Raw genomic sequence first — 16,586 nt, 5'->3', positions numbered from 1 at the left:
CCAAAACTCACAGATCAGGTAAGGAGGGCATTAATCAGAGACGCAACAAAGACACCAAAGATAACACTGAAGGAGCTGCAAAGATTTCTTTTGTGGAAAATAATGAAAGGTTTAAAAAAAGTAATTGCTTAAGAAAACACATTTGGAGTTTACCCAACAGCATGTGGCAGACTCCCCAAACACATGGAAGAAGATTCTCTGGTCAAATGAGACTAAAATTGATCTTTGTGGCCATCATGGGAAATGCCATGTGTGGCGCAAACCAAACACCCTGAGAACACCATTCCTACAGTGAAGCATGGTGGTGGCAGCATCATGGTGTGGGGATGTTTTTCATCTGCAGGGACAGGAAAGCTGGTCAGGACTGAAGGAAAGATGGATGGCACTAAATACAGGGCAATTCTGGAGGAAAACCTGTTTGAGTCAGCCAGAGGTTTGAGACTGGGACAAAGGTTCACGGTCTAGCAGGACAATGACCCTAAACATACTGCTAAAGCTACACTGGAGTGGTTTAAAGAGACACATTTAAATGTCTTGGAATGGCCTAATCAAAGCCCAGACCTTAATCCAATTGAGAATATGTGGCATAACTTGAAGATTGCTGTACATCAACGCAAACCATCTACCTTGAAGGAGTTGGAGCAGTTTTGCCTTGAGGAATGGTCAAAAATCCCAGTGGCTAGATGTGCTAAGCTAATAGAGACATACCCCCAGAGACTTGCAGCTGTGATTGCAGCAAAAGGTGGTTCTATAAAGTATTGACTTTGGCGGGGGGGGATACTTATGCACACTCCAGATTTCTGTTTTTTCATCTTAATTATTGTTTCTGTCACAATAAAAAAAAAAAAAACAATGTGCACCTTTAAAGTGGTAGGCATGTTGTGTAAATCAAATGGTGCTAACCCCCCAAATTTTAATTCCAGCTTGTAATGCAACAAAACAGGACAAACACCAAGGGGGATGAATATATATATATATATATATATATATATATATATATATATATATATATATATATATATATATATATATATAATGTCATTGTAGAATTTGGGGTACAGTTTGTGTCTCTGAGATAAACCTATCATTATTTTCCACAAAAGAAATCTTTATTGAATCAGTTTTGAACAATAATGCAAATTATGACAAACTTTCACCAACAGCAGTGCTTCATGTACATTTAGACCAAATTTATCCATAAAACATTAGCTAAATGACTCCTACCCCCCACATTATTGGCTGTCATGAACTACTGATTGAGCCATTCAGTTTGAATAAACATGAAGTGATTCAGTCTAATAATCTGTTTTCGGGGCTTATTCTATTAACTGTTATAAAATCAAATGCACAGAAAGTCTATTTTCTGTATTTTGTGAAATTTCAGTAATGAAAATATATATTTTATCCATCCCAATGTTCTTATCAACTCTGTTAACTCTGTTATAAAACCACATAAAATCCACAAAGACTTAATAATACGCATCACACCTACACCAAGAGATGTCGCTTCCTCTGGCGGGAAACTTCAGAAAGGTAGTGAGGTATGTTGGTTCTACTCTCATTAATTTGAACAAAATGTTGAGGATACACCAACAGTAGATTAATTATTCGCCAAATCTGTTATCGTGATATTGGAGTGAATCTCTCACTCATTTTTTTAAAACAATAATATGATTAAAAGCCATAAAATTCTGTTTTTATACATGCACTGTGGTAGCTGGTTTGGGGTTAGCACATGGAGTTAAGACACAAAATGGTGGAAAATGTCAACTCTGTTATCACCAATTTTGTTAATGGATTGCCCAGTTTAATGATAACAGAGCTGATGATGACTAATAGAGTCAACACTTAAAATATACCAGCAATTATAGAATGGGCCATATACACTTATCATGTGCGTAATGTGTATGAATGGTTAAGGTTAGGATGGTTTGTTTTTACAATTCTAAAAAATTAAACAAGGTGGTTTTGGTTTATTAAAATTGCTCTGAGAACTTTGTCTGAGATCAGTTTGACTACCACAGGCTGTCATAATAACACTCCTGAACTGATGTAGAGATGAACAGACCTGTATTCCAGTAATGGCCGCAGGAGGCCCAGGGCAGCTCGGTGGTGAAGCAGTTAAACAGGTAGAAGATTGCCCATGCCAAAATAATCACATAATACACGTTCAGATGCGCCTCAATGACCTGAGTTGCATAACCAATACCTTAAAAATAAAGAAGTACAAGGATATTTATCTTACTATGAGGTTCTATTAGATACTAACATTCAGATGCATATTATTTTCATTATCATATGTGCACACAGAGTAACTTCATGTTTGTCAGAAGTGTCAATAAATGTCAAACAACACTGCACTGAATATATTTTTTTCAACTGACTTTTTTACAAAGATTGCTCATGTAGTTTATCAGAAAAATAAATTTCTCTGACTTTTGCTAATTACAGAATTAAGCGACTCTGGAATAACTTTACTGTACATCATCTAAATATAAAGGGTACTATAAAACGAATAGTAAAACTATCTCAGATTTCCATATCATGGTACATCATCACATCTCTGTTTGGTATTAAGTGAAGTCATGGGCATTTACAGTTTATAAAATTGGATTATTTCAGGTTAAGTTTTATCAGTGTTGGCAAAATCGCACCAATGGAACAGCAATAATGTCCGAATTAAGAAAATATTGTTATTTTGTGCAACAACCAAACACACTGTAGGACACTAGGGGGCAGTAACCATGTGCTAATCAGATTCGAAACTGGGATCTCATGATGAAATAGTTAAACATAATTTGATTCAGCATTGTGAGAGTATACATTACCGTACTGTATTAAACTTACATAATATATACTTGTCAGTAGCATATTTTAATCTATCCAACCAAATATTTATCCTGCTAAAAGTGATCTTTTTATATTACTGTTTCTGCTGCGTATTCATTGTAATAAATTCTCTGTCATATCAACAAAGCTCTGTTTGCAAAAAAAATAAATAAATAAAAAATTTAAAAACAGTGTATAGAAATTATATTAGCTGACATTACCAGTGTAAGGAATTTTGACCTTTACGTACCCTCAAAAAGTGGACACACTTTTCTCCAGCATGTGATTCCTCCTTCACTGGTAAACTGGCCTAGCGCTGTCTCCAGGAAGAACACAGGGATACCACAGCACACGAAGAAGATGACATAAGGCACAAAGAAAGCACCTGAAAAACAGACCAGAGTCATCATTCCGCCACGGAGCAATTTCCTTTGTTCACATTGTAAGCAAACACTGAGAGTGTCGTAGTGGCTGCGTCATTTCATTACTGCTGGCTAAAAGCATCAACAAGTGTCATCATGGACAATTTTTCCATTACAAACACAGTGGCTACTTTGGTCTTTTAGTCTGTATGATGTAATGTGAATGGTGGACACTATTACTTTCAAATAAATAAATTAATTTGGTTCTTGTTAATATGATACATTACATGAGCTGACACAGATAAGTGTAAGTTTTATGTCAAGTTTACATGTTTAATTTCAAGTTGATGTAAAGAGTGTTAATAGGACTACAACCCCGATTCCAAAAAAGTTGGGACAAAGTACAAATTGTAAATAAAATCGGAATGCAATGATGTGGAAGTTTCAAATTCCATATTTTATTCAGAATAGAACATAGAGGACATATCAAATGTTTAAACTGAGAAAATGCATCATTTAAAGAGAAAAATTAAGTGATTTTAAATTTCATGACAACAACACATCTCAAAAAAGTTGGGACAAGGCCATGTTTACCACTGTGAGACATCCCCTTTTCTCTTTACAACAGTCTGTAAACATCTGGTGTCTTTCCAGATGTGTAAGCTGCCCATGCCACATGCACTAATGCAACCCCATACCATCAGAGATGCAGGCTTCTAAACTGAGCACTGATAACAACTTGGGTCGTCCTTCTCCTCTTTAGTCTGAATGACACGGCGTCCCTGATTTCTATAAAGAACTTCAAATTTTGATTCGTCTGACCACAGAACAGTTTTTCACTTTGCCACAGTCCATTTTAAATGAGCCTTGGCCCAGAGAAGACGTCTGTGCTTCTGGATCATGTTTAGATACGGCTTCTTCTTTGAACTATAGAGTTTTAGCTGGCAACGGCGGATGGCACGGTGAATTGTGTTCACAGATAATGTTCTCTGGAAATATTCCTGAGCCCATTTTGTGATTTCCAATACAGAAGCATGCCTGTATGTGATGCAGTGCCGTCTAAGGGCCCGAAGATCATGGGTACCCAGTATGGTTTTCCAGCCTTGACCCTTACGCACAGAGATTCTTCCAGATTCTCTGAATCTTTTGATGATATTATGCACTGTAGATGATGATATGTTCAAACTCTTTGCAATTTTACACTGTCGAAGAACCTTCTGATATTGCTCCACTATTTGTCGGCGCAGAATTAGGGGGATTGGTGATCCTCTTCCCATCTTTACTTCTGAGAGCCGCTGCCACTCCAAGATGCTCTTTTTATACCCAGTCATGTTAATGACCTATTGCCAATTGACCTAATGAGTTGCAATTTGGTCCTCCAGCTGTTCCTTTTTTGTGCCTTTAACTTTTCCAGCCTCTTATTGCCCCTGTCCCCAATTTTTTTGAGATGTGTTGCTGTCATGAAATTTCAAATGAGCCAATATTTTACATGAAATTTCAAAATGTCTCACTTTCGACGTTTGATATGTTGTCTATGTTCTATTGTGAATACAATATCAGTTTTTGAGATTTGTAAATTATTGCATTCCGTTTTTATTTACAATTTGTACTTTGTGCCAACTTTTTTGGAATCGGGGTTGTATTATAAGACACTACTGTCATCTGTTAAAAAAAAGGCTTCATTGCATAACTGAAACAGAATGTAGTGACAACCATTTTGAATCCTAAATCAATTCATTTGGTTTAAACTAATAAATGCTACTACTTGGCAAATGTTGTCATATGAGCATGTGATGGTTTTCATTCACCTTGAATCATGCTAACTAGAAGTCGTGAACTTAGCTTTGCTCCTACTAGCAATATTTATTTAGGTTAACAGGGTAACCGACTACTTTTTTATGTTGCAGCTTTAGGAAATTTTGCTTCCTGGACAATCCAAAATTTATTTAAACTTTCTGGCTAAAGTGTTTTCACCAATCCTGAATCTGTGTAAAACTCAATAACTCAAATTTCCTGTTAATAAAAAGCTTCCAAGTAGAAACAAGAATGTTTCCATTAGAAGGCTAGAACCCTTTGTGCCAAGAGCGCAAAATGTTAGTTTAGCACTGGGAACTTCGTGTAAACATTGCAAAACAAACCATTATTATATCACCTGGATATAATTTAAGAACAAGTTATTTCTGTAATGTAACAGTATCTTTGCAGATTTCCACAAACTTTGTACAACTTATTGGATATGTTCCTGGACACTGTCAAGCTGTGTGTTCACTGTAGTGTGAACCTAAAGATGCGAAACATGGACACCAAATAACTTGAGGGTTGGCTTTAGTTCAGTTAAGTGGAAACCCTTTCTGAAGAACAGTGTTGAATGAACTCATATGGTGTTCAATTATGACCAGCCGGACTTATGTAAAGTCTGTACATATTGATAAACAACCTCCAACCTCCCCAGTGTTAAAGTCACACTTAAAGTACTGACTTACCGTAGCCATTACTTTTGGTTTTTAAGATGCATCTATCTAGCCTGCTTAACCGAGTTTGTCCCCTAAAAAATAACCGCAATCTTTTTTCTTTTCTTTTTGTCACTTTGGGTTTTGAATTCTATGAAATTCCAATTTAAACCAATACACCATGATTATAAAGCTGATGCCAAAGCACTCTAGTGCAGACATGCATGAAGAAGCGACGGCTAAAATAATTTCTAAAAGCCTGCACAAACCTATAACTCTTTCAGTGTGCAGGAGCTCCCAGGAATGTTTTTATCACCACAATGTACACTAGTATTGTGTAAATGTCATATTTCTGGATGTTTGTCCAGACCTCAAAATGATCAAATTGTATTAAATGGGGATCAAACAAACAAACAAACAAATATTCTTTTTCCAAAGGCTCTGTTTGAAAAAGGTTTAAAAGCTGGAGGTTAGAAAGCTGGAATCATTAACCAAAAATATTCCTTGATTAACAGTAGATTAGACTGTGTAGACATTATTTCAGCACTGTAATGCAACCTCGCAGGTGTTCATTGTGCTTTGTAGGATACATCATCAGTGCACCTTTAAGAGATTTGGAATTAATGTTAATATTTTCAAATGATCAAATGATGAATGGGATGATCTGGAGCGCCTCACCTCCTTCGTTCTTGTAGCAGAGATATGACCAGCCGGACTTATGTAAAGTCTGTACAGGTTGCTAAAAAAATTCCAACCTCCCAACCTCCTCAGTGTTAAAGTCACACTTAAAGTACTGACTTAGCGATTACTTTTGTTTTTTAAGATGCATCTATCTAGCCTGCTTAAGCGAGTTTGTCCCCTAAGAAATAACCGCAATCTTTTTTTCTTTTTTTTGTCACTTTGGGTTTTAAATTCTATGACATTCCAATTTAAACTAATACACCATGATTATAAAGCTGATGCCAAAGCACTAGTGCAGACACGCATGAAGAAGCGACGGCTAAAATAATTTCTAAAAGCCTGCACAAACCTATAACTCTTTCATCGTGCAGGAGCTCCCAGGAATGTTTTTCTCAACACAAAGTACACTAGTACTGTGTAAATGTCATATTTCTGGATGTTTGTCCAGACCTCAAAATAATCAAATTGTATTAAATGGGGATCAATCCAAAGGTTCTGTTTGGAAAAAAGTTTAAAAGCTGGAGGTTAGAAAGCTGGAATCATTAACCAAAAAATATTCCCTGATTAACAGTAGATTAGACTGTGTAGACATTATTTCAGCACTGTAATGCAACCTCGCAGGTGTTCATTGTGCTTTGTAGGATACATCATCAGTGCACCTTTAAGAGTTTTTGGAATCAATGTTAATATTTTCAAATGATCAAATGATGAATGGGATGATCTGGAGCGCCTCACCTCCTCAGTTCTTGTAGCAGAGATATGACCAGCCGGACTTATGTAAAGTCTGTACAGGTTGCTAAAAAACCTCCAACCTCCTCAGTGTTAAAGTCACACTTACTGTAAAGTACTGACTTAGCCATTACTTTTGGTTTTTAAGATGCATCTATCTAGCCTGCTTAAGCGAGTTTGTCCCCTAAGAAATAACCGCAATCTTTTTTCTTTTTTTTTTGTCACTTTGGGTTTTAAATTCTATGAAATTCCAATTTAAACCAATACACCATGATTATAAAGCTGATGCCAAAGCACTAGTGCAGACATGCATCAAGAAGCGACAGCTAAAATAATTTCTCAAAGCCTGCACAAACCTATAACTCTTTCATCGTGCAGGAGCTCCCAGGAATGTTTTTCTCAGCACAAAGTACACTAGTATTGTGTAAATGTCATATTTCTGGATGTTTGTCCAGACCTCAAATTGATCAAATTGTATTAAATGGGGATCAATCCAAAGGTTCTGTTTGGAAAAAAGTTTAAAAGCTGGAGGTTAGAAAGCTGGAATCATTAACCAAAAATATTCCTTGATTAACAGTAGATTAGACTGTGTAGACATTATTTCAGCACTGTAATGCAACCTCGCAGGTGTTCATTGTGCTTTGTAGGATACATCATCAGTGCACCTTTAAGAGTTTTGGAATCAATGTTAATATTTTCAAATGATCAAATGATGAATGGGATGATCTGGAACGCCTCACCTCCTCCGTTCTTGTAGCAGAGATATGACCAGCCGGACTTATGTAAAGTCTGTACAGGTTGCTAAAAAACCTCCAACCTCCTCAGTGTTAAAGTCACACTTACTGTAAAGTACTGACTTAGCCATTACTTTTGTTTTAAGATGCATCTATCTAGCCTGCTTAAGCGAGTTTGTCCCCTAAGAAATAACCTTAATCTTTTTTTCTTTTCTTTTGTCACTTTGGGTTTTAAATTCTATGAAATTCCAATTTAAACCAATACACCATGATTATAAAGCTGATGCCAAAGCACTAGTGCAGACATGCATCAAGAAGCGACAGCTAAAATAATTTCTCAAAGCCTGCACAAACCTATAACTCTTTCATCGTGCAGGAGCTCCCAGGAATGTTTTTATCACCACAAAGTACACTAGTATTGTGTAAATGTCATATTTCTGGATGTTTGTCCAGACCTCAAATTGATCAAATTGTATTAAATGGGGATCAATCCAAAGGTTCTGTTTGGAAAAAAGTTTAAAAGCTGGAGGTTAGAAAGCTGGAATCATTAACCAAAAATATTCCTTGATTAACAGTAGATTAGACTGTGTAGACATTATTTCAGCACTGTAATGCAACCTCGCAGGTGTTCATTGTGCTTTGTAGGATACATCATCAGTGCACCTTTAAGAGTTTTTGGAATCAATGTTAATATTTTCAAATGATCAAATGATGAATGGGATGATCTGGAGCGCCTCACCTCCTCCGTTCTTGTAGCAGAGATATGGGAACCTCCACACGTTGCCGAGTCCGATGATCTCTCCGGCCACAGACAGGACAAACTCCACCTTGCTGCCCCACTGGCCGCGCTCGTGCACGGGGCTCGTGTGCGGAGCCTCGGCGTCTTCCGCGTGCCTCCCGTTCACCATGGGCACGGGCTTGTCGGCTGTCATCACCTCCCAACAGCCTGCGAGCGAAAAGCGGGTAAAGCGCTGCGTCCGAGCCGGAGCATGCGAGGAGAAAACCGGACCCGACTCCAAAATGTCTCGCGACGAAACTCAGGCACACGCGCGCATGCATGCATGCATATGCATGCATGCATGCATATGCATGCAAACATGCACACACACGCGCATGCACGCACACACACACGCACGCGGGGCAAAAGCGCATCAAAGACAGGCATTTAATTCACCAGTGTGTGCCTATAATACTATAGCTCCAACACAGTGGCCATATTGATCTCTGATTATTCAACATGCACGAGCTGCAGATCATAGCAAAACTGATGGAGTTGAATCCGATGAAGATGTTTTACTCACCAATATAAGGTCCTGAAGTAGCTTAAATCCTTTCTTGGCTGATCACCTGTTATCAGTCTCAACCCCAGAGGATCAGTTCAAGTCCCTTATACCAGAATAAAAGAAGGACAAATAGGAATAAATGTCTAAATCTGTATGGTAGGAAATGGGGGTGTTTGGAGAAAGATCTCGGCTGCCGAAAGATGGACGGATTTGCTGTTCTTGCTGTTGCTCAGCTCCGGTTCCTGTGTCTGATCTCAAAACGTCTCTGGTTGGAAAAGAGCCATGTGGTAACGGGACTCGCATCCTCCTTAACACCACCACACTCATTTAGCTCACACTTACTCTGGCCACACACTGCACTCTGTGCACTACCGGCAGGGGGTTCTGCTTTTAGCTATGACATTTGGGGTGAAATTTGGGACACTGTGTCAAGCAGGTGGTTTTTATCCACGTTCAAGCATCAATTAAATGCCTTCCTCCCATCCTCCGCCACCCAACATGGCTTAACATTTATTGAGAGGACTCACTCAGTAAGAACACAAAGAATATTATGGAGTAAGCCAGTCATTTATAGGGGTTAGTCGGATAGGGGGTGGAAGAGCAGCTTTTAAATGGGAATTCTCTTCTAACCATTTGTAATCTGCAATTTAAGGCTTGATCTATCTGTCAGGAAGCCTGCAAGCATCAGTCAAACAGCTGTAAGCATCTCCAGTGCTAATATCCAAATCTAAAATAAAAAGGCTGATTTGTAGCCAAAAGGTGCTTAAAATTTTAATAACATCTCATCTCATCTCTCATCTCATTATCTCTAGCCGCTTTATCCTGTTCTACAGGGTCGCAGGCAAGCTGGAGCCTATCCCAGCTGACTACGGGCGAAAGGCGGGGTACACCCTGGACAAGTCGCCAGGTCATCACAGGGCTGACACATAGACACAGACAACCATTCACACTCACATTCACACCTACGGTCAATTTAGAGTCACCAGTTAACCTAACCTGCATGTCTTTGGACTGTGGGGGAAACCGGAGCACCCGGAGGAAACCCACGCGGACACGGGGAGAACATGCAAACTCCACACAGAAAGGCCCTCGCCGGCCACGAGGCTCGAACCCGGACCTTCTTGTTGTGAGGCGACAGCGCTAACCACTACACCACCGTGCCGCCCCCTTTGTTCATTCATCTTCAATAATCACTTTATCCTGGTCAGGGTTGAGGATCCAAAGCCTATCCCTGGAACACTGTATGTGTTAGGTAATACTGTATGTGTTAGGTTTTTGATCTGTCTGTACTGAAGCAGGGGTGTAGCTAGGATTTTTCAAAGGGGGGGGGGGGGGGGGGGTGTCACACACTGACTGGCAGCCTGAGTACATTATGTAACAAAAAAAAAAAATTACCATTGCTAGTTTTAGGTAGCTTAGAAACCAGCTCTTCCATTATTGCCGTTTCTTCTACGTTTTCTTGATGTTGTGTTCTAGAAACGGCACACTAAAACTTAGCTTCGAAGCCACAAAATGTAACTTTGCTGGAAAAATATATATAATAAATTGCTTACCTCTCTTCATGTCGAAAGAAGGAGGAAAGTTTCGCTTGTTTTGATATGGCGAATTATTAACACAAGAGGAAATACTCGTAATTTGCAACTAAAGACTGCAGCTACACTGGCAGCTTGACCATGCTTTCTAGTGCAATCGTGTTGCGCTTGCGCAGAACTGTGTCAGTCCTGCACGCCTTGGCTCATGCACCTGAAGGCGCACCTTGGGCTGCACGCACACCTAACGAGCTCTGACACGTGCGCCGTTAACAAAGAACACCTGTCTTTAATCAATGAACTATGTTTAGGCTATTTAAGGACTGCGCCCATGCAAGGATGATGCGAAGTATTATGCCGCATCTAGTGTGCCTTACAGAGCCTTGTTTCCTCTCCCTGTCCTTGTTGACCTCCTGGTTTTTCGACTCCTGTTTCTCGTCCTTTGATCTTGTATAGTTTTGCCTCTGATATTCTCTCCATGCCTCGACTGACCTCCTGCCTGTTTCCTCGATTACGACTTCACCTGCTGTTTTGGACTGTTTGCCTGTTGTGTGCGTTTGACGCACTTTATGCTCATATCGCACTGTGTATTATTTAACATATCTGCACTTACATCCGCCTCTCCCGCACACACTCTGACAAACTGGGTTTTCGTGCCCAAACCACAGGAAGTCAAGGTTATAGAAACCCCTAATGAGGCTGAGGTGACAATCTAGTTTAAAAAAAAAAAAAGTTAGAAAAATTACAGTGGGTGCTTTTCTAATATTCTTATGTGGCTATTGAAAAAAATGTATGGCCCGACAAAGGGGGGGGTCACGGGCACCCCAGGACCCCCCCTAGCTATGCCCCTGTGAAGGAGGTTGACAAAGTGTGGTCTAGGAATGTACACCTCCGCAACCTAAGAGATTCTGCCTCACGGATTGATCTGGGAGCAAACAGTCACTGACACAGACACAGCTGCTCAGAGTTGTTTCTTAGTTTATTGTAGGACAAACATAAGTATATATTCACATTCAAGAGTGTGTTGTAGCTATATGATTGGATGATGATGATTTAATTGACAAAGCTCAGTTATCTATGTATAACGTAAATGGGTAATGAAGCAGCCCTGTGATGACCTGGTGACTTATCCAGGGTGTACCCCGCCTCTCACCCATAGTCAGCTGGGATAGGCTCCAGCTTGCCTGCGACCCTGCGACCCTGTAGAACAGGATAAGCGGCTACAGATAATGGATGGATGGATGGATGGATGGATGAGGGTGATGAAGCATTACATCACTGGTTTAGATTACCCTACTGTATGAAAGAAGAGAGACATTATGTACCATTACATCACCCGTCAGGATCAGTCTTATGAAAAGAAGAAAGACATCACTGGTCAACATAACCTTCATTAAGCAGAGAGCAGAATGTGTGAGAGGCGGCACGGTGGTGTAGTGGTTAGCGCTGTCGCCTCACAGCAAGAAGGTCTGGGTTCGAGCCCCGTGCCCGGCGAGGGCCTTTCTGTGTGGAGTTTGCATGTTCTCCCTGTGTCCGCGTGGGTTTCCTCCGGGTGCTCCGTTTTCCCCCACAGTCCAAAGACATGCAGGTTAGGTTAACTAGTGACTCTAAATTGACCGTAGGTGTGAATGTGAGTGTGAATGGTTGTCTGTGTCTATGTGTCAGCCTTGTGATGACCTGGCGACTTGTCCAGGGTGTACCCCGCCTTTCACCCGTAGTCAGCTGGGATAGGCTCCAGCTTGCCTGCGACCCTGTAGAACAGAATAAAGCGGCTAGAGATAATGAGATGAGATGAGATGAGAATGTGTGAGAGAAGATGAATCTCAAGGATTTAACTAACCAAAACAAGTAGCAATCAGGACCGCATGTACCAGTTTCAGGCATGCCAGACAAGTATTTTTAACAGTGTGCGAGGCAGGAAGACACCCACAATGGAATACCACAACCATGCAGGTCATCATAACAATGAGGCTAAGAGACAGAAATAAAACCAAAATCTCTAAAAATATAAAACATATTGATGCATCTTTGACACTAGCATCATAATTAACCTCTTGGCTTCTCTCAGTATTGAGAGTTTCTTATCATAATAACGTAATTTTATTTGTCTAATGCAGCAGAAGCTGACTATGTATAATCACAATGAGTTGCTTGATTTCTCACAGTCTTTTCCTCATTCTGAAACAGACCACTAACTCTGGATAACAACCAGATTCAAGTAGCGACTCGTCTCTCAGCAAGAAGAATTACATGGATTGCAGGAAACTGGGAGTTCCCTAAGTGTTCACTGTGCTTTGGAAAAGACTGACCTGGTCACTATACAGCATTCAGTTAAGGGTCATTCGTCATTTGAACGCAAAAGAAGTAGGACACCGCATACAGAGAGTGACCACCAAAGATGCTGGCAAATACTGCGCTCAGTGGAGTCCAATCAGGGTGATATCTGCACTTGTGCTGTTGAACATGAGTCTCCTAATACGTATGAGTTTTATACATATTGATAAATATGTTTAAAAAGCATGTAGGTAATACTCAAACAATTCAAAGACATAATCATATCACATTCAAACCACGTAAAACTATTCTTAAACCATGGTAAAATTATCCAAATGTATGTTTAAAACACATAAAACTATATTCATACAACACAAACCATACTCAAACATATCAAAGCTTTCTCAAATCATGCTGAAAACATGCACAAATGAAGCTCAAATCATGCAAAAAGTATTACTGAACTAAACTAAGGCATTCTCACATCATACTGAAAGATAAATAAAGTTACTCAGCCATTACAGATTTTATAGAAATAGATTAGAGTAGAATACTCTATATATAGAGAGTAATACTCATATGAATATGCCTGTTAAATGAGGTCTGCATACTTTCAGTCTTTTTATGAACATAAGTCCATATTTGAAGACTAAAAACAGGTAAAAGGCCTTTATTTTGCTGCTTGACCAGTGTATGTGAGTCTGTCGGGAACTAACACTATCACTGCAGAGACACTGGAGACAAGACAAGATGAAGAGGTTGCTAGGATACAAGGACATCACTTTATTTTCCTACCAAGCTGTCCTCCAATGCCTTCCTTTCTTATTATTCACATATCATCTGACAGTGAAGTGCTGATATGCATATCAGCAATAAGCTAGTACATATTAAATTGTTTTGTGTATGAGCAGGTCTAAATGGCAAAATCCTGAGGTAGAATGCAACTTATTGGATTGAAGTTTTCATAAAGATGTTACATCCTGAAGAATGCACTCTGTGAATTCAGCTCTCTGAACCACTCTCACACATGCAGTTCCAGTTCCCCAGTGAGAGTCATTTTCATGCTGCTTGCACATACTAGTGCATCTCAAAAAATTAGAATACCATGAAAAAGTTCCTTTTTTCATAATTTAATTCAAAAAGATAAACTTTCATATATTCTATATTCATTATATGTAAAGTGAAATATTTAAAGCCTTTTTTGTTTTAATTTTGATGATTATGGCTTATAGCTCATGAAAATCAGAAATCCAGTATCTCAAATTATTAGAATATTCCCTAAAAACAATCAAAAAAAGGATTTACAATACAGAAATGTCCAACTTCTGAAAAGTATATTCATTTATACACTCAATACTTGGTTGGGGCTCCTTTACCATGAATTACTGTATCAATGCAGTGTGGCATGGAGGTGATCAGTCTGTGGCACTGCTGAGATGTTATTGAAGCCCAGGTTGCTTTGATAGTGGCCTTCAGTGTATCTGTATTTTTGGGTCGGGTGTTTCTCATCTTCCTCTTGACAATACCCCATAGATTCTCTATGGGGTTCAGGTCAGGCAAGTTGGCTGGCCAATCAAACACAGTAATATCATGGTCAGCAAACCATTTGGTAGTAGTTTTGGCACTGTGGGTAGGTGCTAAGTCCTGCTGGAAAAGGAAATCAGCATCTCCAAAAAGCTCGTCAGCAGATGGAAGCATGAAGTGCTCTAAAATCTCCTGGTAGATGGCTGTGTTGACTTTGGACTTGATAAAATACAGTGGACCAACACCAGCAGATGACATAGCACCCCAAATCATCACAGACTGTGGAAACTTCATGCTGGGCTTCAAACACCTTGGATTCTGTGCCTCTCCACTCTTCCTCCAGACTCTAGAACCATCATTTCCAAATTAAATGCAAAATGTACTTTCATCTGAAAAGAGGACTTTGGACCACTGAGCAACAGTCCATTTCTTTCTCTCCTTAGCCCAGATAAGACACTTCTGACATTGTCTCTGGCTCAGGAGTAGCTTGATATTAGGAATGCGAAAGTTGTATCCCCTTTCTTGAAGATGTCTGTTCGTGATGGGTCTTGATACACTGACACCAGCCTCAGTCCACTCCTTGTGAAGCTCTCCCAAGTTCTTGAATCAACTTTTCTTGACAATCCTCTCAAGACTGCGGCCATCCCTGTTGCTTGCGCACCTTTTCCAGCCACCCTTTTCAGCAATGACCTTTTGTGGTTTACCCTCCTTGTGGAGGGCATCAGTGATCATCTTCTGGACAACAGTCAAGTCAGCAGTCTTCCCCATGATTGTGTTTGTGTGTACTGAACTAGACCAAGAGATACACTGTGTTCATACTGTTTTACTCAAACCTGAAATGAAATATTCTAATATTTTGAGATGGGGTTTTTTTTAATGTTTTTTACTGTATGCTATACTGATTAAAATAGAAAAATGCTTGAAACATTTTAGTTTGTGTAATGAGTCTATAATATATAACATTTTCACTTTCTTAAATAACTGATGGAAAATATTGAACTTTTTAATAATATTCTAATTTTTTGAGATGCACTAGTATATACATCATCCTGCTTTCATAGTGTAGGAGCAGGAATAGTCTTGTGCTTAAATTCCAGACATATTTGTTTGCTAGATTACTAGCCTAGTTTTCAGTGGAACAAGTCCCATGGGCTTGTGACAGACAGCGTCCCAAATCCTCTCAAAATGTCTGAAAATAATGTGTTGTAGTTTTCCACACTAGTCAGGCTATATACCAGTTTAGACAAAGCATATGCTTATAATCATTTATATAATGCTATATGGCGGCACGGTGGTGTAGTGGTTAGCGCTGTCACCTCACAGCAAGAAGGTCTGGGTTCGAGCCCCATGGCCGGCAAGGGCCTTTCTGTGCGGAGTTTGCATGTTCTCCCCGTGTCCACATGGGTTTCCTCTGGGTGCTCTGGTTTCCCCCACAGTCCAAAGACATGCAGGTTAGGTTAACTGGTGACTCTAAATTGACCGTAGGTGTGAATGTGAGTGTGAATGGTTGTCTGTGTCTATGTGTCAGCCCTGTGATGACCTGGTGACTTGTCCAGGGTGTACCCCGCCTTTTGCCCGTAGTCAGCTGAGATAGGCTCCAGCTTGCCTGCGACCCTGTAGAACAGGATAAAGCGGCTAGAGATAATGAGATGAGATAATACTATATATTGTAATCACAGTATATGCGCTCATGATATTGTATTATGGGTGGTGTAGTGGTTAGCACTGTCGCCTCACAGCAAGGAGGTCCTGGGTTCGAGACCAGCGGCCGGCAAGGGGCTTTCTGTGTGGAGTTTGCATGTTTTCCCCGTGTCTGCGGGGGTTTCCTCCGGGTGCTCTGGTTTCCCCCACAGTCCAAAGACATGCAGCTTAGGTTAATTGGTGGCTCTAAATTGACCATAGGTGTGAGTGTGAATGGTTGTTTGTCTCTGTGTCAAACCTGCAATAACCTGGCAACTTGTCCAGGGTGTACCCTGCCTCTTGCCTATAGTCAGCTGGGATAGGCTCCAGCTTGTCTGCGACCCTGTAGAACAGGATAAGCGGCTACAGATAATGGATGGAATATTGTTTTATTCCAAAGTTCCAAAGAATTCTCAAATCTGACTGGTTGATTAATTTTCTTGAGGTGATTAACATCACTTCTAACATTACTTTGGGTTGTAATTCAAATAAAATATTTCTATAAATGAGC

The 16,586-nt window shown here is 39.9% G+C and overlaps 1 protein-coding gene across 1 annotated transcript in view; it reads right to left on the bottom strand.

The window, feature by feature from the left end:
• slc6a11b (solute carrier family 6 member 11b) overlaps window positions 1-9,168 on the bottom strand; it is a 74,918-nt gene extending 65,750 nt beyond the window's left edge. Inside the window, exons 1-4 of the mRNA XM_060910488.1 lie at window positions 9,087-9,168; window positions 8,525-8,731; window positions 3,080-3,214; window positions 2,069-2,209 (exon numbers count right to left, since the gene is read on the bottom strand). Of these exons, the coding sequence (XP_060766471.1) occupies window positions 2,069-2,209; window positions 3,080-3,214; window positions 8,525-8,717 (469 nt within the window). The 5' untranslated portion in view covers window positions 8,718-8,731; window positions 9,087-9,168. The remainder of the gene's footprint in view (window positions 1-2,068; window positions 2,210-3,079; window positions 3,215-8,524; window positions 8,732-9,086) is intronic.
• Window positions 9,169-16,586: the final 7,418 nt, after the last annotated feature.

The sequence above is a fragment of the Neoarius graeffei genome, chromosome 26, assembly GCF_027579695.1.
Source record: "Neoarius graeffei isolate fNeoGra1 chromosome 26, fNeoGra1.pri, whole genome shotgun sequence".
Lineage (NCBI taxonomy): Eukaryota > Metazoa > Chordata > Actinopteri > Siluriformes > Ariidae > Neoarius > Neoarius graeffei.
Note: the sequence above shows the minus strand (reverse complement) of the source record. Positions and strands in the feature narration are given on the sequence as shown.